Raw genomic sequence first — 21127 nt, 5'->3', positions numbered from 1 at the left:
CTTGTAACAAAATTAGACCAACAGTATCGAAATATACACGATATGAGTAAAAGTGCAAACCTACTTTGACTAATCACACCATGCCATCTATCTTTATGTAAATGCAATGTTTTTTATGTCTCGCACAACAATGAATATAAATAAAGGGCATTTCTCCATAAATGACTTTTTTTGTACAATTCTAAATGTTTCTCTTCACTTCAACTATTGCGCTGTTCACAACAGCTGAAACACTGAAGGTTCAGAGGGTTTGGATAGCCTCCACTTTAGACAGGAAAAGAAAACTTTAACATGCTTATTCCCCAACTAACATGGTGATGTCACTGTTTACTGTGCTCCAAATAAGAGTCAAACGCAATGTGAAACAGATCTTCAGATGGACTGCAGAACTATGTTTAGAAGCACTTAGAAATACTTAAATACAAATCTAATTCAAATCTAGTCCGAATCTGAATCATGAGCAAACGAAAACTTGTTTCAGACTATTTGCGAAAGGCACTTAAAATAGAAAGGACAACTCAAAGCTACTCATTTGTCTGCATGGACACGCTCTTAAAACAGAGCTAACAGCATGGCAACGTTGATGGGCAGATCGATGCTTTCGTTAGTATAGGTCATGGATCTGACCACTTCAGGAGGAGCGAGAAGGAAGGCGACGGGTCCAACACGCTGGTCCACACAGGTCAAACAAAGAACACCTCCCTCATCCATATCGTCCATCTAAAACAAAGAAACGGTAAATAGGACTGTACAGGATCTAGCCTAAAGAAAAAACCAAATCCATGAATAACTAAAGGTAACTGACATATCTGATGGGGAGTTTACACATGCTGAGGGCTGAATCCGCTGTGATGTGGTTTTCACAGTCGGAAATTGAGCAGATGGGAGACGGGTCTGTACTTAGCAGAGTGCTGGTCAACTGTGACCTCAGGAAGTACTCCTGCAGCGCACAGGAAGTGGAAGAGTTAATGCTTCCAGATAATAAAACCACCTTGACATTGTGATTTCTGGATAGTTCATTGGCAATCGAACAAATGACAGTAATTGGAAGAAAATCAAGTGAGAAGAAACCGAGTAATAACTCACCCCAGTAAATGTGAGGATGTTGCTGATGGTCTTGGTGATGTAAAGAGCTCTTTTGGCTCGCGTGACAGCCACGTATAACAGGTTCCACTCATCATCTGGGACACTTGCTACAGGCAGAAAGAAAATTCTGGACATTTTTCTAACATCTTTCCATCTTGTGATTAAACAAGTATTATTGCGTTAAAAACAGTGAACTGAACTGAAGGACGTGTTATTTCGAGACGCACAGACCTGTGCTGAAACTGCCGACTCTCTGCAGGTTGTGTCGAGAACAGGGAACTTTCGTGAAGTCATCCGTCACAACCACAGTGTCGAACTCCAGGCCTTTAGACTTGTGCACCGTACCGAGAAGATAATCTGTGAATGCAACGCATTCTGAATGATGAGGGCCATTCGCATGGTAGGATGTAGGAGAACTTTACTGCAACCCTGCTGTGCATTCATCATAAAAGTACCTGCACACTGAGGATTTCTCTGGACACGTCCGTAGATCCGTTGCACCAGTTCTGGAATGCGTTTGTGGTATTTTTCCACCACAGCTAGTTTGCCCTCGAGCTCACGGTCTTCTGAGGCTGTGGCGTATCCCCTCAAACCTCCGTATCCACCCATCTTCTCACGGCAGAAAGTCCGGATGAAGTAGTCTTTGATTGTCAGGTTCTCTGAGGAACAGAATCAAACCCAAAACATCACAAACCTCTGCCTGTTTAAGAAGTTCTTCAAAATGTTCACACTTTAACAACAGCTTTACAAAAAAAACCAGTCATAACAGACATAAAACAGAGGTTCACAAAAATGATCCTGAGTGATATTTTATGAACTTTAAAAAGAAGATTATTGCCCTCAAAAACACATGACTAACCACTTTTGCGTTTGTCCTCAGGTTGCGTCAGGACCCAGATATCCATGATTTTCTCCAGTCCAAAGTTTTCAACACCCTAGATAAAGAGGTAAAATCATTTTTTACTTTTAAAATTACTTCTTAAAAGAAAGAATTTTGGACCAAAGAAATTTTACTGTGGGTGGAGCTACACAGAGCCCCACAAGGAAAATCAACACTAAATCCACTGGTATTGGCCGGTTTAAAAACGGTGTAAATGTTTAGTGTTTATGTACTGACTCCAACAATGTAAATCTTGCAGTCGGGGTTGGCATCCGTGAGTCGGACAGCTTCACTAAATACAGTCACGTTACAGCGGCTCAGAATGGCCACGCTGCCTTCTTGTGACAGTTTCTGTCCCTGTTTCAGAAGCTCAAGTGCTTGTGTGTCCTCTCCTTTAACATATCCTGAGAACACGGACATGCACACAAAGGGTTACGTCTCTCTCTGTCTTGCATGGGAAATTTGCGAAAACAAAACGCTCCAACAAACTTACCATCCTGACTCCCACCAACCAATATCTGCTTCACTTTTTTACAGCTTTCCAATATTGTAGCGCCAACATAGGCGATCTCAGAGCCAAACCTGAAACTCTTAAGAAAAATGTGGAGATGTTGGAATGTGCCACCCTTTCTCATGGTCTATAGGCAACTACCAATCTAAACAGCTGGATTTTTTTGTACCTGCGTGAGATAGTAGATGTGTGTGTGAGAAACACTGTGCAGGGCGTTCACCGCCCCTCTGAAGGTGTAAATCTGCTGATGAGGGTCTCCAACCAAGACTTTTCCACACTTCTGGGAGAGCATGATGTCCATGACCACTGAAAAATGCAAATAACACGACACGTGCAGAAGTGAACTTTAAATGACCTACGACCTAACAAAGCTGAATGAATTGAATGGATGGGAGTGTTTTCTGTACCTGGTGTGCAGTCCTGAGCTTCATCAATAAATATGACATCATAACCATCCAGCTCTGGTCGGGTCAGCTGCCAGAGTTTGAGGTAACCTACAGTGGATCAAACTATTAGCATTGACATCGACGTCATGTTGTATGTATGAACATGACCCTCGATGCATTGGCATGTCTGATCATTTCAATTTCATTTCAAGCATTTACCGTCATGGGTCATGTTGTAGGCTCGCTCTTTTCTGTGCTGCAATTCCACCATTTTGTCCCATAATGTCTGTGCAATATCTGCAAACATCTGCAGTGAAAAAGAAACACAATGACCATGGTCAGCATATGAACAACTAGCAAAACCACAAGCTTTCCTTTCCTTTCCTAGTCTAGCTGCAAGTACTTTGGCTTTACCCTTCTCTGTTCTTCCTCTGGGCGCACCATATGGCCGCGCGTGTTTTTGTACTCCCACGGAACGTGCTGCATGCCAACGCGCCGGTCTATGGACGCCATGTAACCGCTCACGGTTTGCGTCACCACTTTAGCATTGACAAATCCTCCGTGATCCTTCGGCAAGACCCACGCCACCTCAAACGGTATCAAATTACTGGATAGTTTCTGCCTATATCTACATAGAGTAAATGAGAATGACCAATGACAATTTGTCTCTGAATGGTATTTTCAGGGACCCTTAGTACGCAAGTATTTAGTGCTATCCACTCGTAATAGTAATTTATGTCTATATGTTTCATATATTGAGTGATTTAAACTGACCTCACTCCCACAGCTTTGAAGGCCATTGAATGGACCGTACTGCATTCCACATTGCGTGGGAACAACTGTTGCGCTTGCACTGCCACAGATCTGTTGAAGGCGAGGTAGAGAAAGCGCAAGTGTGGCCTCTGCTCAGCGTACTTCACTAGTGTCGTAGTCTTTCCAGTGCCTGCAAAATAATAATAGTAATGTACAGTATATGCATGTTTAAATACTTCTATTCATCCACTTAGCAAATGCCTTCGTAATATTTATAATATTGTTATGTGTTGGCGCATATAGCATTGTCATTTATTTTATTAGACCATAACAGAATCTAATAATACAGAACTATCCTATGCAAAAGCTTACAAATACACAATCAGAATAAAATACATCGGCACTGACATAAAATTGAATCAGGAATATTTTTCTCTTACCTGCAAAAGCAATTATCTTAACAACATGGTCTTTTTGGATATCGTGATTGAGGATCTGTTGTTGTTCATGTGTGACATGAAGCGCTCTGAAGAAGAAATAAATAAATAAAGTCAGTGTTTACGTTTATACTTTCCCTTCTCAATTAGCAATGTAGACCACCCACCTGATGCTTTGCTGGCCCAAAGGAGGAGGCGCGTTCTCCAGTAAATGCAGCGCATAGAAGATGTTGTAATGCCACCTAAAATAGACGCAGATGGATAAAGGATTTATCCCAACAGTGTTGTTATCATCATGGCATCTGATGCTGGAGAATCATGGCATCTGATGCATTACAACATTGCATGAAAGGTCCTTGTGTCTCACCGGTTGCTTATGTTAATGTTGTTCTCTCTCATGGCCAGAAGCAAAGTCGCCACAGCCCACAGATACTCGGAGATTCCACCTGCCGTCAGAAGACATCCAGACCTCCGCAACAGAGCTACCAAATCCAGGACGTCTTTCACTCCGTCAGACAGTATCAACATCAGGGCCATGGCAGACCAAGGGTTCGGACCCTGGAATAACGTCAAATAAGGAATCACAAATTCCGCTTTAAGACCGTAAGTTCAGAAAACAGATTCACGTACCTCAGAGTCCGTCACATCCGGCAGTCTGTGTTTGATGCAGGCCTCGGCATGGGCATAGAAACGATGTGCTTTCACACACTCCAACACGTCCTTTACATTCACTCGCTTGCTGTGTTCGAATTGTGACATGTACCTTAAAAAATATATATATATATATATTTAGATATAAACTCATAACGCTAGAATCGTGTGATTTATATTAATATGAAAACAAGATTTAATTAATAGCAAGAAATAAATGTTCATATAATCTGTTTTTTACTAATACTATAGAATGAATTTAAATGATGTGCAAGTGTAATGCATGTAAATATTTAGTCCTGGCGTGCATGTGTAATGTCACCCAATATAAAGCCAGAAAAAAATGTGTAACATTAAGACATTTAATAAGGAACAATAAGGTCACGCTTTACTTTCCTTGACCATGTGACCAAGAAAACCCAGAATCATTCAAACTGACCAATCAGTGGATGACAGTTAACTCCCGTATCACAAACATCACACCCTTAATGTCTAGCGCCTTTCACTCCCTTGTGGTGCGACAGTGGGGGTTGTGAATGACCCTGAAAAGTGTATTCCTCAAAGAACACGCATTCCCACCTCAGCATGTTGAGAAGACACAAGTCATCCTTTTTGTTAATGTGATTATCATACAGGATAGACTTCACTTCCTTCACTGCCTCGGGTTCCCGTTTACGGTATCTGTAGTACAACTTCTTCCAAGGATGAAACTACGAAAGAAACAACAGATGTTACAAAATGCATTGAAATATATCACTTACTGAAACATATCTAACCAACCATATACCTAGACCTAATCAAACTACACACATGCTCTTCATTATTACTGTTTCACATGTTTATTACTGGTAAGTATATAACCCCAATAATCTCCCTGTAGTGTTTATAGACCATCAACAACACACCTGTGGGTCCATGGCGAGGATTCTCCAGCGCTGGCACACCAGGCTGACGTGTCGATACAGATCTTCTGCGGGGAGGTGACCAAACAAGGTCCTAAGGATCTCATCGGGAAGGTCCTGGACGTGACCCTGGGGCACCGCATCCCCGCCCTGCACTCCGAGCAACCCATAGTGGGCGTCAGGGAGACTGTCTACAGGATACTCTTCATCCACTTCTTTTTTCACAGAGACCAAGAATTCCTTTTCATTTTTGACACAGACCTCATCAAACATGTCTTCATCGAACATGTCTTCTGTGATGCCTTCCATGAAGTCCTCTGTTACATCTTCATCTGTCGGGACCAGAGGTTCAGCGAGTTCCTCTTTCACGGGGGTCTTGTTGTCTTTTTGGGGGCTGCTGCTGATGACTCCAGTAACCGAGAAGAACTCCGTAATGCCCTTCTGTTGTCCCACACTTTCTGCAGCTTGTGAGCCACATTAAAAGTCAATTAAAACATGCGTTCATGAGCCCTTTGTGGAGAAATGTAAAACAAACTATACAAAAAAACACCTTGTCTTCTTTTTTTGGTGGGTGTCCTGGGTTGAAGTCCATATTTGGGAGCGTCGTTTCTGCCATTGGCAGTGAATGGCTGTGCGAGAGAGTGGGTCCCCGAGCTGCTCTGCGCCAGATCTTGACACTCGGACGGCCCCAGATGTCTGCGTTTGACCCGTCCTGTGTCCAGATACATCACACGGCTCAAACATTTCAACATTCACACACAGGACCGAGTAAAAGTACGAGTTTTGACTGCAGCACTAAACAGAGTTTGCGATCATTCATTTAAAAAAGTGAAACACTAACGTTACAGCCACAAGACAGATAAGTAAGAAAAATGTAAGTAAGGCATGAACAATTCGTAGAGATTTACCACTCTTGGACGACTCCATGATGTAGAGACGAGGAGACGACTCTTCTGGTCCGATTTAAAAAAAGACCCGAGTAAACACAACCTCACGCCGTGTTCTCTTCCGTTCAGCGTCTCGTTTCAAAATAAAAGTCTTCATTTTTAAACTTCGAAAAAAAATTAAGAACTCCAAATATAAATCTTCAAGTTCGTGCTTCGTAGACCAACAGATGGCAGCAACAGTCCGAAAGCTTAATCCTTTCTACAACATCCAAACTGGTATCGTGATCTCTCTTTTAGTTCGTGCATCTTGGAACTAATGCATGTGTTTTTAATGATGTATTATAGTGCATTAGGAGCATGTCCTTGTGCCTTCAAGGAGACGGATTTTGTAGCGGTTCACCAGCCTTGTTTGTTTATGTAAGCACGTGATCTTTGATCCTGGCAGAGTAGTGTGTTTATTTGCGTAAAATGTTTGTCCTAGTTTGTATTTATTAGGTTCATAAACTAGTGTCATGTTTCGCTTGAAATCTAATCAAATGTATGTAGTGTATAGTAAATGTCTTTATCGTACTTGTGTCTATTCTATTGAAGGTCCTCATACAGCAGCTTCAGAGGTTTGTTATTGTCTTCTAGGTGTCAAGGCTTGGCCCTTTAACATGATTTGTATTGGCACCAAAAATGGTCAAATGGAGCTTTAAAACAGCGGTAGGTGTCTTCTCATTGTGCACCGTGGTGTGTTACAGCCAATACACATCTATACCAAGAGTGTGAACCATAGTTACATTTCCAGTCAAGTGCATGCGATCTGGAAATTCACAAAATTGAAATAAAGTTGATATAAATAAGTCAGCTCTGTTTTTTGTGTAGCCTATGTATAATACTGTATATGTAATTCAATATATTGGTTCTAGGATCCGCTCCTCAGAGTTTTCTCCTGAAAAAGAACTGAGTAATATGTCGTCTCTGGAATTTCAGAAATCACAAGAAGTCACAAACTGCTTAGATTTGCTTAAAAGGGCTTGGACCAGCGTTTGCTGTCGGAGATTTCAATATACACTCAGAGTTTCTTTAGCCTCACGACCGTGCAAAGCTATTCACATCAGTGTCTACTTTTATTTCTCTACAGAATTTTAGGTAAAAAATGCTCAGTCTTTTTAGACTAAACAGAGCAAAGGACTCTTTGGATGTGTGACGTCTAAGTTCTGTGTTTAAAATGCTAAAGCATGTGTGGTATGGTACTGTAGGTTGTTATGAGCCATCAAAAGCTTTAGCTTGTCATTTTCTGAGCTCATTTGTAGCCCTAAAGTTACTGCAGCTACTCAGGTGCAAGCTGGCACTTTTTGAGCCTGTATAAATAACAGCGAGTAATTCAACGCAGTACCAGGTCCTTCCGACCTCATTTGGGGTGTTGGGAGAGGAAGAATAATAATAGCCAGTTTCGTTTTTCCCACTTGCTGGCGGTGACTGGGGATTTCTGCCCGTGTAAAGCTGCACGTATGCAAATTCACTGACGCTGCTCAAGTCTGCGTGGAGCACGAGGAGAAAATGTGTGTGACTCAACCTTGAAGTCATCTGAGGACATTTGGATTTCACTGTCGACATAATGCAAGTCTATGAAATGATGTGACTAATAAAACAAGTGTGCGTCTCAGCACGGACTCTTCAACACCCTCATCAAGTCAGTGAACTGTTATGTGGCCTCCTGCAGTCTGGTTCTGAATCGATCACTCGCTCATTTTTATTTTCCATTTCTAATGATGCAGATTAGCTCCTTCGGGCAAGATATTAATCTTCATGAAAAAGTTATACACAAGTTGTGCCTGTAAGCACAAAAGATCAGTGGTGCCACCCTCAAGTAAAGAAAATAATGGTCTTGATGATGCAAGAATGATTACTTCAAGAAAGAAATACGTCTCACTTTCATTTCTGTAGATTTAGGAACAAAGGTCAGATGGAGGAACTTTGGAGTGAGACTTTCTGACCCTTTGGTTGCTGTTATAATGAGGATTTAGATTCCATGTAGAAAAAAGTCGTTTTTACAGTATATGCATTACACAAGAGAAGATGTCATAACAAGGAAGAAGTCAGTAAGTGGAATGTAACGCTAGAATGAACCCGGTGGCAGTTTACAGAAACGTTGAAATAATAGATTTTCTTGTACATTTGTTGGCAACCCAGAAGTCTTATTCGTGTTCCCTCAGGAATTTCTAATGAGTAAATTAAAGCACGTGGAGATTTTCAACATAAGTTGCAATTCAAACAAAGTTTTATGACGTACGCTCTTATACTGCAGCTGTTTCAGAAGCCAGTTCTCATGCTTGCTTTGTTGAGATTTTGTTGCTTTATAGCAATAGACACGAGTGCTGGTCTAAATCCTGTTGGTTGTCTCTGTTCCGTGAGGAGCATGAGGACATTTTCGGTAATGCTGGTGAAGATATTAGTGTCAGCTCTTTACAACTGAAAGTGCTTAAATGAAACTTCTCATCATACTTCAAAATGAGATGTTTTGACAGAAAAACCGCAGCGAGCGTGCATGACTGCTTGGTTGAGCTTACAATTTGGCAATGACTGTCCAAAACCCATTTCATACAATACTCTCCCACGCACTGATGTTTTTAATTCCCATGTGTAGTGATATAAACGCTAAGGCTTTTGCCAAAAAGACCAACATATGTTGGATGCTGGTGTGAGTTTATGTTTATGTATAGCGCTGCAGTTCTATACAGAGCCTAATAAAAGTGTGTTTGCCCTTGACACAGATCACTGGTATTGTGTGTGTGTTCAGGAATAAAGATAAATACAGTTCTGCTGTGTCTGTTTGACACACATGGACATTATGGGTTACCTCTACCCTGCTTGCTAATATATCCTGCTTACTTTACATCAAAGAAAATATGACAGCAAACGGCACTGTGGCAGAGGTGGATTCTATTTTTGTCCTAGAAAATGATAATATGCTTGCAGTTTTTTAAGATCTTGTTCAGTGTGGGAAACAGAGTAATTCAGCAGTCACAGATTCCAAACGCTGGATTTATTTGTTGATAGCTTTGGTTAAATGAGGCACATCTATATTTATACAATGTACTTTGGAACTAGGCTGTAACCACCCTCATTTACTTAAATACATGCAGTATTTAGCCAATTATACCAATACATTATTTCCTTTTTTAACATGGACAGGTTTACCACATTTGCGCACAATGTATCTGCTCTTCTTATGAATCATTTCCTTTCCTACATTCCTGCTTTTTGGTTCTTTTTTATTTCTTTTTAAGCGAAATGTGACTTAATGTATTTTAAAGTACATAAAGTATATCAAGCTGATATTGATCTGGTCGATATGAAGATATGAATTTTTGAACCTGAGTAACCTTGAGGACTTGCTTACTTGTTTGAGTAATTCAACATTTCAACATAATAATTGCTATAAAGTGTGAAAAGTCCTAAAGACAAGTCACACTAGACAAAAGTTAACGATGATGCAATCTTCGTTTGAAATGACTCATGACATCATCATTCATTACTGAACGGGGTCCATTGATATAGTAGACAGGGTCAGATAACATGAGAATCTGCTCATATGCAGTTGGAGTTGTACGTTGGTCCTGTTGCGTTAAAGGTTGCGTATTAACATTGGTCTTTTTCTGTCCGTCCATGCAACTTCAGACTTATTCAGAGAAACACTTGACATGTTCTTCAGTAATTATCATGTTTAATAAAACATCTTTTAGTTAAGACAGAGCAAAGAAGGTAAAACCCGAGCTGCTAATATCATCATATCACGTTATAATATAACGGGTTAGTAACGCCTCACATGATCAGCTGGCCTCACAGTGACCTGCTTTTTCTGTCTGCACAGCTGTTGGTTATGTAGTCACTATGACACTTCCCTGGTCACTTATTCATGCCAACATCTCCTGTTTGAGTGGAAATGTTTCACTGTGGAAGGGACGCTGCCCAGATAAATAGAGAGCGTTGCATTTTAGTGCCTCTGTTAGTTTGATGTTTAACTTGTTGTATCTGATGCCAGGAGGCACTTTCCATTTCGGTCGGTCGGTCACATATTTATGAGATTTATGGGCGACGTGTGAGCTGTCTGTTGTAGATACTGGAATGTAGTGCTCCTGTGCTTTTTAGATATAGCACAGATATGGATAAGTGTAGACAGATGCTGTAGACAGGAATAGATGTATTTGCTGTATTTAGCGTACTTGTGTGTTACATAACTTTGTTAACTGAGTGAATATAAAGCTTAAAACTGAAAATAAAAACAGATCTGATATAAAACGCAAATGTAGTACAAATGTAAATAATAAATATATTCATATGATTAAATCACATATTATTATTTAATGCATTAAATACGATAAATAAATATATTAATAATGATTTGGTTAGTGATATTCATATGGACATCGAAACCTGTTATTCATGGACATTATATACTAGATAATATATACAATGTCTAGCATTACTACTGTATATATACTGTATGTAAATATTTTTGCAACAAACCACCGATCTTCATATTTAAAAGAGAACAACACATCAGATTTCATCTCACTACTTTATAGTGCTTTATTTCACAGAGAAAAGAACATTGTATGTGAGTGACACAATCCCATTGGCTTTCCTAAAAAAACCCTCTTCTTTTCCTACCCAGAATGCACCTCTGAGCTGTGAGAAAACACTAAATGCCATACATGACGTCTTTGGTGACATAGAGACACGAATGCATAAATACAATAACTTAAATATTATTACTTATAATAGTATTTACAAAGTGTACATAATAGCGACTGTTTCTACCAAATGACCCATAATTCAGTGCGCTAAGACCTTTTAAATACATTCATACAGATTCATGAAACACAGCGCTCACAGTCACAGTGACAAACACAAACACGCTTCTCCTTTAAAGTGCTTTGTGAGGACGTAACAACAGAACTGACCTTTAGTATCTCTTGCAACATTTGACTTTGGGGTGGGCTCACGGCCAGGGTGACACAAACATATAAACGCTATCCTTCAGTACATCTCTAGAACACATTCTGGGGACAGTGTTTCCAAAAAACACGCACACACGAAGAACGATGGGGGTACTGACGCAACTATTACGTTCGACCCATGTCACCAAGACGTTGACGACAACTTGTGGTTAAATAAATAAATCGTTCAATATAGAACAAAAACAGGAATGTGATCAATAAGTTAACACGAGGCAGGTAAGGCTCTCCTGTGCATGTACGCAAAATGTTCAGAGTCTCAGCAGTTTAAAAGCCTTTTAATGAATCAGTTAACAGATTACAGAAGAGAGAATGGCTTGGATATACTGTATAGAGAGCCTTTGAGCAGATGATAGACGTGAAGCACCAGAGACGTTCCTATGATCATTCGAATCAGCCATGACAGAGAGAAAGGCCTTTCACACATATCAAATCCAATTGAAATAAGATTCAAGCCCATTTAAAGAGAAATTCTAGTGAGAATAAATGAGCAGTGAATTACAGTAAATGCACAGAAAAGAATCAAGTCAAATCTGGTTTTGGTGGATTCTCTGCCTGTGGAGCGATGTGGTGTTTGTAAGATTGTCATTACAACGTCAAGCAAAATCCTAATGCACGCTGAGAGGTTCTTGGCCTGGATATTGGTTTTAGTTCATCAGTATGTAAGTATTTGATGTTTCAGCAGGATTTTGGGGATAACTTCTGCTCTTTTAATCCTCAGACATTCAAGGCACTTTGATGGCTCAAAACCAAGGAAAGTTTCTGAATGTTTTAAGGCTGTTCTGGTGGGTATTATGGGCGTGTGTGTCCACCCACGGATTCAGACATGATTATTATAACAATAAGGAATTCTTAAAATACACCAGACGCATTGTGGGTGCTTTTGGAACGTGTTGCTGAAAGGCTTACATTTTGGTATAACTAGAATCTGTCATTTAAGTAACAAGAAGTTTATGAATTGACTTAAATGACCCAAGCAGAAGATGTGGGAATTTTTTCAGGAGGACAAATCTGACAACATTTTATAAGAGAATATATATTAGATATATATTTGTGTGTCTATCACTAACAGATGGAGAAGAAATAGTTTTTAAAAGGAGCTAGTCGTGGATGTGTTTTTGAGCTTGTGGATATTTATGGGTGTGTTTTTAAGAAACCATCTTTTAAGAAATGCTCAGGAAAAGATTTACTTTTGTTTATGAAACGTGGCAAAGCCCATCGGGATTCCTGCGGAGTGGAAACCGAGACCTTCGGGATTATAACTTATTCTTAAAACGGCCGTTGTTGTCATGTTTTTAGAATTTATGAATCACGTGAAGTGAAATATGTCAGACGCCGGACCACGAGGTGCATGACAAAGCCGTAATGCGGACTTCTGGCGGGTTCTACTCTATTGCATCCGAGGGACTGTCGAGGTGGTCTTTCACAAGACAATTCTCTGTAGCTTCAAGATGCTCGCATTTCAAAAATGCAAATGCAAAGTTGCATTGACAAGTCAAGTGACAAGGTTTGTGGTGCTGGGAAGGTAAAACGGTACAATCTTGGAGTCATGGAACACAAATCTCAGCTTGACAGGAATCCAATTGCACTCCTTGTTGAAATCCACATTAAAGGCTTGGGCGGTTTGATCAGGATGAGTCGGGGAATAACGTGAAATCGTCCAGACTAATCTCACATCTGAGACGGAGATTAAAATATCACCCTAACAAGATGACAATATCAAACAATATTAAAGAACCAAAGAGGGTCAACTCATGGCCAAAGTCAACGTTTGTAGATGGAGGAATTTAGGCAGGTTGCTATCAAGTGATACAGGTCCAAACAGGCACAGTACTGCAGAAACTCAAGGCAGAGAGGAGAAGTAATACAGCAGTACCGTATTCAGAGCTATCGCAATCAAATGAACAAACACGGGGACAGATATGTGTAACGCTGTGTTCTCTTGTCTTTTGTTGTAGCCGGGGTCTCTCCAGTGCTCATCCGTAGCTGTGCGGGCTCCGGGGGTTAATGGGGGAGGAGTCTTCACGCCCACTTTGGCCGGCGAGCTGGTAGAGGCGGTGGCTTAGGTTTTGTACCTGGCAGGTACCGAGGACGCACCCGACGCGCATCAGCTGGGCGTGGTGATGGTTGTGATGACTTCGCACGTGGCGGCGACCTCTTGATCCTCTTTGCTGTGGGACTCCGCCCACTTCATTGGACTCTATTCCCATTGGCCGACGGGTGTGGATTTCGGTTGGGTTGTCTAAGGCTGAAGGTGGTGATCTGGAGAGGATGGCCCTCCACAGAATGGTGCGGTCGATGGATACGCCGCGGTCAGTAACGTCCGGAGAGATGGTGCCCTCTACTGTCTGCTGACGGGGTCTTGACATGAAGTCCAACCTGCAAAACAAAGAGTTGGAAGTTAGATTCAACCGAACAAATACTGCATCTCAAATTTAGACTATATAAATGGTATTTCATTTTGCTTTTACGTTTTATATTGGGGAAAAGCTTTAATTAAACATAACATTTAGTGCATTATGCACTGATTTAATCAGTATAGATGTTCCCTGGAAATTAAACCTATAGCCTTGCAAAAAAGCAAAAAAAAAAAAACACGTTTTGATTCAAATCCTTTTAATAGTGATAATAGTTATCATCACTGATGCTGAATGTGCATTGCGGACAGAGAAAACATACTCATATGCTGAAGTATACTCGTAAGCAAGCCGACTTCTTCCCACTCCTCTACAGGTTATGACTCTTTGGGACAGAACGTACTGCAAACACACTTGATTTATTCTGGTTTTGATGTCCTGGCCATCTGCTTTTTGTTTGATCACGCTGTGAACTCGGGCTTGATTCACTCCTGGTTTTAATGCTGTTTGCACAGGACACTAACTCAGGTCTTGCTTTTAGAATCCGTAAGCGCCAGCTAGTTGCATGTGACAGGTGCGTGCTACGAGAATTTCGATCAATTCTTATTTTTAAAGTTGCATTCTATAACTTTAGCCTCAACAAAGTATATTGCCGTCTCTGTTTCCAACACAAAATTGCCATTTTTTTCACGTACTTCTCTATCAAGGTAGTTTTGAACCCTTTTTTACTCAATAATTTACTCATTCGATTTTTGATTATTTTTAACCAAAATAAGTTACAGATTGTAGCTTTGCTCAAAATACTTTAAGCGAAGCTGTTTATTCAGAAGTATACACAAGAAACATCGTTTCTATAAAAATCTAAAGCTAAAATTTGAGAAATGACTGGCTGCTCTTTTGGTTTAGATTTAGACCATCTAATCTCATCGAGACGGAATAACTATGACTTCGACATGCGTGTTAGACATTTATTTTGTTTTAATGTCTAAATGATAAGCACAGGAACAATCTGAAACCTTAAATATAGATAAAAATGATAATTATAGTCTAAATGTTATGTACAGTATATGATGTAATGTTTAGTTGGCATGGATTTACTGTAGTCATGTGACATTGCAAAGCCGAAACCAGAGAGTCACTTTTTGAAATGTTCGTCTACTCTAAAACATTGCGATTAGCCTTTTTCAAAAGAAATGTCTTTGTAGTATTATAGACTCTTATCTTCCAAAAACGTGTTTTCTGTGAGCAGGCATCAGGTGGGTGTCCGAACAGTGGAACACAACTTCTCACATCTCATCAGGCCTACATGATCACAGGTAAGCGCTTACACCCAGAGCACCGATGCAGAAGAGCTGACGTTAAGATGACATAAGCTGCATTTCATCCATCGTTAACCTTTCACCTCCTCTCAGGCTCTTTTCAAATGTTTTGCTAGACCACCCTGACCCTTGCCTCTTCTTAAATCGGATTACAAATGTCCTTGCGTAGATATTTTTTGACTAGTTTTTAATAAGTTTAGTTAACTCCAAATCCGAACTCTTAAGCAGTTGTAATAGATATTCCCTTCTTTCCTGCTCCCAATACAGAACCGAACTCTTTTCAAGCAGTCTGCATGGTGAATGCAGAAGAAATGTAGTAGCCGCAGAGATTCGATTGCAAGAAAAGCGAGTGGCAGCTGTTGTTTCTAGCAAAATCCTGTTTATTCATCCTGTTGTGATCCATCTGTTATACAGTGTTGAATTAAGTTTCACAGACCTGCCAATTTACATGGAGTTGTTGTGTCTGTTCAATTATAAATCTCACAGCAACAATGAAATGCTATCTGTGCATTAATACTCCATGTCCAGCAACGAAAATTAGCACCTGCCTTCTGAAATTCAATCTGTTCTGGGATAATCACGGTGTGCCGAACCTTCATTCGCAATGGCGTGAAAAGATAAGACACTTCCAGAAACCAGAGGTAATGTTGAGATTGGCATGTTCTTAAAGAATATGTCAGATCAGTCAGTTAAAAGCTTGTAAGTGTGGGGTCAAGTCGAGCACCATCAAAAGAGCAATCGGCCTGATTCAGTGGGAATGGTTCTGGAAGGCACATGGCCTGACGTAAAGCCCGGAGGTGGACTTTGTGTCGGAGGGATTTGATGCCTCGTGTTTAATGCTGCCGTTGGCCTCTCACCCAATTGTCTGAGACTGCCACGAGAACCCAGTGATGCCCCATGGGAACTTTCTTTGTTTCTTTGTGGGAACACAAGAAGATCTAATATTTTGTTTTGATTTATTCCCTGATCCTCCACTGAGAATGTCCGGTGATATAAATTAACTCAACGGGTTTGTTTGTTTTTCCTGGACGTCCAGGATTTTTGCGCAGGATGTGGCTATTTGTAAATGGGTCATCAGAGGTTTTATTATAGATGACCAGAGGAGAAGTAATCATTGCACTTGTGGTCTTAGATAAGAAATGTGGCCATAGGTCAACAAACCACTGACCTTCTCCAGTTACTTTGAGCTGTTTTGTTCCATTAATTCCAGCTTGTGTCATGCTAAAATGCCACATATAGCGGGGATTTCACTTTCAGGCACAATGACGTTGTGCAGAGGTTGTCTGGAGGTTACATGTGTCCTCCTACATATCTATGATAGTTAAGAGCGCTGGTCACTTTGGTTTTAAATCATAAAACCAATTGGAGTAATCTGGTAATGCATCAATGAAGTATTAACATGCTAAAATACAACAAAATTCTAGTCTTCAGACACGCATCGTATGACTGCTCTGAGAGATGAAACCATGAAAACAATGAAAGTGTTTCTAAAAGTGTGTTCTACTGTAAGCGTGTCAATGGTTAGCTTGTGTTAATGCGATTCTTTTCAAACCCCTTCCTCTGTGATTGTTCTCAGTGCTTTATCATTTCTCTACACACTGAAACACTCCATCGTGAGGAGAAGAAAGGAATTCAGGTCTTAGTTACTAATCCACGACGGAATTCTGCCTGAGGGATGAGTTTTCCCAACACTCTTAGCTCTCGCCGCAAGTAATAATGAGCAAACAGCGTGGTGTAAAGCGCTATTGTTTTTATTGTAAACTAACCCAAGTTCAAAGGTGATCATCTCAGGTTCCCATTGAGTGAGAAGCAACGTATCTCCTTCACCTGTGATTAAACTCAGTGTTCCGAGCCTCAAGTTTCCCAGTCGTGAAAATGGGAAGTTTGTATCTACTTTTTAAGCTCTTCTATATGTGGAAAATCATAATAATAACGATAAAAGACCGTTTAAATAAAAAAATAAACCTACGTTTGACTTGCCGCTCCGCTCAAAATATACTCTCGTGAATGTAACCGCAAGACGGTAAACTAGGCTATGTACTGTACAGCAAGCTTTTTACCAACGATAAAAATCCCTTGCTGACATCACAAAGATTCCTGTACATTGTGTAACTAGCCACTTATCAAATCAAAAACACTGAGAAGCCCATGTAATGAACGCAAAGTTCTATGTCTGTGAGACAACATGGGACATTGTGAACAAGACATGACAATGCACAGAGAGGGAGACGGCAAATAAAGATGCTCGACACTTCATCCACACCCTAACTATAGTCTGAAGTCAACAGTCATTCTATTTACTGTCCCCAACAAAATTAGAGTTCTCAAAATAGTCGAATCTAAAGTATTTTTAGGCTTTTGTACTTTTGCTCTCTAAATGTTGACATGTGTATATATATAATCGTCTTTGACCAACAGGCCTGTTATACATGTATACTGTAGATGCTGTAGGTCGCTGACATATGCTTTCCCTCCCTTGGCATTCCATTGCCTTTACGTTTGGTTTGCTGTCAGGTGTGGCATTGTTGGGTGGGTGGAAAATTGTCACAAGATATTAATGAGCTTCTAGGAAGCAAAGAAAAAAATCTATTGCCTAGTTTGAGCTGTTTTTGACCAATGGATCGTTCACCCAAAAATTTTTTATTCATCATTTACTCACCTTCATGTCATTTCAAACTTCATGACTTTCTTTTTTCCGCAGAACACAAACAAAGATATTTTCAAGTGTTGGTAACCAAACAACATCGGCCCCCATTGACTTCCATTGTATGGACACAAACCCACTGAGATATTTCTCAAAATATCTTCTTTTATGTTGCATGAAAGAGATGTTTTGGTCAATGGAAGGGGGAAAACATGAAGACAATTTTATTTTATTTTGGATAAACGATACTCCTATAAGTGAGCTCATGTGACCACATCCTTCTCAGCCAGAAGAGGCAACGCAGACACTCTTCTTACAGGACCAATTCATTCATTTCGAGTACAGGGATCGATCATCAGCGAGCAATAATGGCATAGTATTTCCTTACTACTATTAGCCATTTTCAGAAACAACTAGCCCAGTCTCTGACAGGCTGTGGATCATGTGGGCATATAAGGAACGCTGCTTCACGTGCAACTAACACGCTTGTGACGTCACACTTTTTAAATAAAACCAAGATAAACGTGGTATGAAAAGGCCAATTTCTATCTAAAAGTTGGGGGTCACTCTCCCCCATAAGAAGACCCTATACCCCATAACATTTAAATGGAGTCATATATTAAGGTCAGAGTTATAGGAACCTTTGAGAGAGAGACTCATGTTCGTCTAACCTTGACTCAGAGAAGTGACGCAAGTTTTTATCACTGCGCAAAAACGCATTGTACATTAATTTCTGATTATACATTCATTTAGACCGGCCGGCAGCGAGTGTTATACTATTCAGAGAAGTCTCATAGGACTTTTTGGAAATGACTAATGTCTCGTTTTGCCAGTTGAGAAGCTAAAAAGGATGATGCAATGACGTTCTAAAACGTCAAATAATAACATATTGTTACATCATGCTTCGTTACGCTGACAAAAATACAACTATGACTACATTGTTCATAAATTGTATTATACATATTTATATTATAGGTAACCTATCTGTTTAATGTAGTATTATATTTGTTTTTGACCTAATAATGAAATGTATTTAAAGTGATCTTGCTAAGCTGCATGCGCTAATGGGGATGCGTGCGTTTATTGAGTCACGTCTACCATCCACTGACCTTGTTCACGAAAACCATTATCTCGCTCGACACAACACCCTCTGTTTGTACGATCAACTTCCTTTGCTTATTTTAAATGACCGTTGTATCAATACTGTTACTAAATGATGGTCACAACTTTCTAAAGTTGAGAAAGATTTGTCTTGTGATGTGGCAGTCGAGCGCCAGTCAGACCCACTTTCATTCATTGCGAAGAAAGTCAGCTTTTAAAATAAAAATGCGTTGTATTATTACGTCATACGGTTAACTGGGGAACTTTACTTTACTTTTTATTCCATTCAATTTTCGAGCATGAGAATTCGTATGCAAGCATTTCTCTTCTTTCTTAAATCAGATCAAACGCCGCTGCCATAATATACATGCTGTGTTCAAGAGTGAACATGCACAGAAAAGTTCAACGGACCTCCGGGGATTCGATGCATTTATAAAGGCGGATCTTACCTGTTCTTCCCCAGCTGGCTTCTCACCGGCAAAGCCAACAGTTGTGAGGAAAGCAGGCTGATGCAATACACAACTGCGAATAACGCTCTCATCGTGCATGCGAAAAATACTATCACTCCCCCGGGATTCAAGGGGGCTTTCCAATGTACCTGGACAATGTTCAAAACCCGGCTTCTGAAATTTACAAGCTGGTTCAAAAGTCCGCGCAGTCGATGCTGTACCGGCGTTTCAACTCTGTCGCAAATGGACTTCTGGAGCCAGAAAAAAAGAAGAGAAGCAAGAAATCAGTTGATGCCCAGTAGTTTCTTTTAGCACGTTATAACTGTATTGTACTGATTTGCTCTGCTTACGAACTGTATGTTTAACTTCACAAGCACTCTATATGGTTATGTGCATATATCAAATAATATGGCTAAATTGCAAAATGTACAGAAGAGGACCCGGTTAGTTCTCAACCTACAGCATTCTTTTTGGGTTTTTTAGTTGTTCTTTCAACACGTTTTAAGCACATTCGCGTTAATCTAAAATACCGGTGAATGTTTATATGCACTGTTTTATCTAAGCATGCCAGTATGTCATATAACGGCAATTGTTTTATAGTGTGTAATATTATGCATAATAGCTATTATACTGACCTTTATCTCGGGTTAAAATTGAGCGCCACGCGCAAAACTTGTCTTGAGAATTTTCCCACGGCTGCGCACGCGCTCGCCAAGTTCAAGTTCTTGTAAAGTGTGAGGTTCAACTGAAATTGACGCCTTTAAATATGGACTGGGCGGAACTACAGCCTTTCCAAGGTGTGTCGGATCCCGTTCACCGTTGATCGAGCTCCAGCTATGACTCATGTGCACGGGAGATGGGCACACTTACAGTAAGACTATGATCTACAGTATTCCTTATTGTTCGAGATCGAGATTGTGCTGCCAATAAACGACAATTGACTTTGAATTTGTTCTTGCCCTACTATGGATCACTTGGATATTGCATTTTACAGTAGTTTAACATATACAGCTTAGATATCACTTACATGTTCTCATGCTTTTGCGTATTTTTGCTATATTTGTTGGCACATGCAGTGACCGATGGCAACCCTGTAAATAATGACATAATTGACAAGCAAATATCAAGACATTCAAAGCAAATGGTCATTAACCCCCTCTCTTGATTTTATCTGTAACTGTTTGGGCGAGTGTGGGGTGTGGATAAGTATGCTGGGGAGACCACACCAGAACTTCACACCCTCCGATCACAAGAATGTGTTTGATTGATAACTGTTTGTGTAGAGGGGTCTTTCCAGCTGTGGCACACAAAACAGAACACAAACACTTCTGCAAAGTCATTTTACATTGTAGTACACAAATGAGCTGAATGGAGATGTTGTGCGGAGACCTTAGAGAATGCACTTCTGTAAGCGAGTTTGCCTTTAGTTTGAATGAAATGTAGTGTAAGATATTAGGTTACAATTAATCTGATGTTAATTCTTGTCACAAAAGGCAGAATTGCTACATAACAATGTGTAATCTGAGCTTCCAAACAAACCTTTGCTGGTGTTATCAAACCCGCTTCATAGCCCTTTAAAAAACTCTCACAAAATCATTTTGAATGAGGAAATAGTTTTCTCATGTACCGTGTCGTGATCTGCAAATATGATTTATTTATACTGTATACAATCCTATCTGGTGCCGTTTTGCCTGTGCATGGTCATGATGCCGTGTTGGAAAAAAACTGGCTTGCAAATATGTGACAGATGAACTATTT

The 21127-nt window shown here is 40.2% G+C and overlaps 2 protein-coding genes across 3 annotated transcripts; both read right to left on the bottom strand.

Annotated features, from left to right (window-relative positions):
• Positions 1–76: 76 nt before the first annotated feature.
• On the bottom strand, positions 77–6689 carry fbxo18 (F-box DNA helicase 1). 2 transcript variants are annotated; one of them, XM_057323567.1, is made up of 22 exons: positions 6515–6687; positions 6157–6318; positions 5868–6070; positions 5610–5756; positions 5284–5414; positions 4684–4816; positions 4421–4611; positions 4221–4295; positions 4057–4142; positions 3638–3806; positions 3278–3491; positions 3083–3170; positions 2885–2971; positions 2647–2783; positions 2460–2556; positions 2204–2370; positions 1946–2021; positions 1542–1745; positions 1318–1443; positions 1087–1193; positions 806–940; positions 77–720 (listed from the first exon to the last, which is right to left on the bottom strand). In XM_057323567.1, exons 1-22 carry the CDS (start codon positions 6531–6533, stop codon positions 553–555), a joined length of 2922 nt encoding a protein of 973 aa, XP_057179550.1. In that variant the 5' UTR covers positions 6534–6687; the 3' UTR covers positions 77–552. The 2 variants fall into 2 exon arrangements, with proteins under 2 accessions (XP_057179550.1, XP_057179549.1); XM_057323566.1 differs by having other exon boundaries at positions 5610–6070; positions 6515–6689.
• Positions 6690–11054: 4365 nt separating this feature from the next.
• Positions 11055–20881, bottom strand: adm2a (adrenomedullin 2a). The gene is made up of 3 exons (XM_057323573.1): positions 20005–20881; positions 19370–19620; positions 11055–13878 (listed from the first exon to the last, which is right to left on the bottom strand). The coding sequence occupies exons 2-3, from the start codon at positions 19459–19461 to the stop codon at positions 13476–13478; spliced, it is 495 nt and encodes a 164-aa protein (XP_057179556.1). The 5' UTR covers positions 19462–19620; positions 20005–20881; the 3' UTR covers positions 11055–13475.
• Between the last annotated feature and the right edge of the window lie 246 nt (positions 20882–21127).

The sequence above is a fragment of the Triplophysa rosa genome, linkage group LG24 (genome assembly GCF_024868665.1).
Source record: "Triplophysa rosa linkage group LG24, Trosa_1v2, whole genome shotgun sequence".
NCBI classification, from domain to species: Eukaryota; Metazoa; Chordata; class Actinopteri; order Cypriniformes; family Nemacheilidae; genus Triplophysa; species Triplophysa rosa.
Note: the sequence above shows the minus strand (reverse complement) of the source record. Positions and strands in the feature narration are given on the sequence as shown.

Bases quoted from the DNA above. Each gene is read 5' to 3' on its own strand.
- fbxo18 (XM_057323566.1), bottom strand. The intron at 4,296-4,420 runs GTGAGACACAAG...CGTCTATTTTAG, and splicing joins AACATTAACATAAGCAACCG to GTGGCATTACAACATCTTCT. The intron at 2,022-2,203 runs GTCAGTACATAA...CTCTTTATCTAG, and splicing joins GCAAGATTTACATTGTTGGA to GGTGTTGAAAACTTTGGACT.
- adm2a (XM_057323573.1), bottom strand. From the start codon at position 19,461: ATGAGAGCGTTATTCGCAGTTGTGTATTGCATCAGCCTGCTTTCCTCA. The intron at 13,879-19,369 runs GTAAGATCCGCC...TTTGTTTTGCAG, and splicing joins AGCCAGCTGGGGAAGAACAG to GTTGGACTTCATGTCAAGAC.